Raw genomic sequence first — 1,881 nt, 5'->3', positions numbered from 1 at the left:
CGGGGCGGGCTGGGCACAGGCCGGGGTCCCCGCGCTCCCCGCTGGCTGCAGGCGCCGAGCGCGCCCCTCGCGGCTCCGTCCGGGACCACCCCGGGCGCACCTGTCACGCGCCTTACCTGAGTGGCTTTGTGGAATTGCTTCTTGAGCCCGGCTACCGACATGGTGCGGGAGGACGTGCGGGCGGCTGCGGTGCTGGTGCGGAAAGAGACGGCGGCGGAGCGGGACCGGAGGGCCGAGCGGGGCGGCGCGCTCGACGGGCGGCCGCTTGTCGTGCCGCCGCCGGGGCTGTGGGCGCGGGGGCGCGGAGCGGCGCGGGACGCGGGCTCGTGCGGAGAGACACCCTGACGTCAGGGGCGGGTGATGCGGCCTCTTAAAGGGAAAGCGGGAAGCCCCGCCCCGGGCGCGGGGCTGGCGGGGCAGGTGCTGCGGCCCGCGCTACCTGTGCGCCTACCGCGGAGATCCGGCTTCAGGACAGCCGCGAGCCGGCTGCGTGCTTAAAGGGCCGAGGGCGTTCTCCCAACGCGGGAGTGGGGTGCGTGGCCCCGCACCCTGCGGACCAGTCGCTGCAGCTTGGCAGCCCAGGCACGGGCGCGACTCAGGTGACTTGCTGGGCTTCCAGGTAGCAGCAGCGGCGCTGCCTGAAGCTGGCCCATCTGCCCTTTGAGCCTCTCTGCCTCCTGGAAAGGAGGTGTTCTATCTGGGGTAATTAATAAGTCATTGCTCCTTCTCTGCCTTGCGCCCACTTGGTTGGTCACAGAACACATTTCTCTGCCCTGGTTCCTGGTTTCAATACTCCAATATCCCTTAAGCCTCCAAAACGTTGCGGAAAGCCAACAAAACGATTTTTCTTTTTTTTTTTTTTTTTTTTTTTTTTTTTTTTTTTTTTTTTTTTTTTGATAACGCTTGAAGAAGAAGGAGAAGGAAAAAACATTTAAAGCCTTAAAGCTGGTCAGGTAAATAGAATTGAAATGGACTATTACTCCAGTAATAGCATTTTAATCCTGTGATTATAGACAGAAAAGTCCAAATGTGAATTTGGTATTCACTTATGATAGTGGTTTTAGGATTTTCAATCTGAGCATTACACATGAAAAAGCATAATACTAAACTGTGCAAATTTTACATACATAACAAAGTATGTATAGCTGGGCTAAAGCCAAATACTGATGGAATTAGGTTAATTTGTAGCACAGCAGCACTACCATGGTTTCTGTCTTCTGGTGATTAGCCATTTACCCTGATTTGTCTTGGACTGAGAAGCCCATAGAAAAGAACTTGAACACTGTCCCCACATGGGGACCAAATTTGTAAGGAAGAGAAGGCAGAGCGACAGAAGGCAAGGTAAGTGGATGAATAAAGAAATACGTGGCAGCAAAGGAGTTCTAGGAATTTCTTTTGTTGCCTCCATGACCTCTGCTACCTACTAACATAGACTCCCTGGCCCATGTGTATTTTATTTTTTGTCATCAAAGGTGTGTGAAGTAAGTTGCCTGTTTCATTCCTACAAAAAGCCTCACTGAAGTTTGGGTACGTATATTCTCTTTTTTGCAGTCTCACTGAAGCAATGAGCAGACTCAATCCCCAGACCTCACGATCATAGGGAATGGTGGCTCCACACACTGACCATACATACCCTGGCCTCGTAACCTGCAGATTTCTTACCAGCTAAAGAGGGTACAGAGTAAGTAAGCTCTGGTGATCTCTAGGAAATTGTAATGGAATGTCAGGGCAAGGGACAATCTGTGTCTCAGGAATCAGACAGGGAAAAACAACAGTCCTGCCAAGAAATAGGTGGGGCTACTAATCCACCAAAGTTCAGGACAACCTTTAACAAGACTTGACTGAGGCACCATGATGTAGCACAATGACTCACACCTCTAA

General features: G+C 52.4%; 1 protein-coding gene across 1 annotated transcript in view; it reads right to left on the bottom strand.

Annotated features, from left to right (window-relative positions):
- Positions 1-284, bottom strand: part of SH3GL2 (SH3 domain containing GRB2 like 2, endophilin A1) — a 221,202-nt gene extending 220,918 nt beyond the window's left edge. Inside the window, exon 1 of the mRNA XM_040481335.1 lies at positions 117-284. Coding sequence (XP_040337269.1) covers positions 117-161 — 45 coding nt within the window. The 5' untranslated portion in view covers positions 162-284. The remainder of the gene's footprint in view (positions 1-116) is intronic.
- Positions 285-1,881: the final 1,597 nt, after the last annotated feature.

The sequence above is a fragment of the Herpailurus yagouaroundi genome, unplaced genomic scaffold (assembly GCF_014898765.1).
Source record: "Herpailurus yagouaroundi ecotype Mexico unplaced genomic scaffold, PumYag 160, whole genome shotgun sequence".
NCBI lineage: Eukaryota > Metazoa > Chordata > Mammalia > Carnivora > Felidae > Herpailurus > Herpailurus yagouaroundi.
Note: the sequence above shows the minus strand (reverse complement) of the source record. Positions and strands in the feature narration are given on the sequence as shown.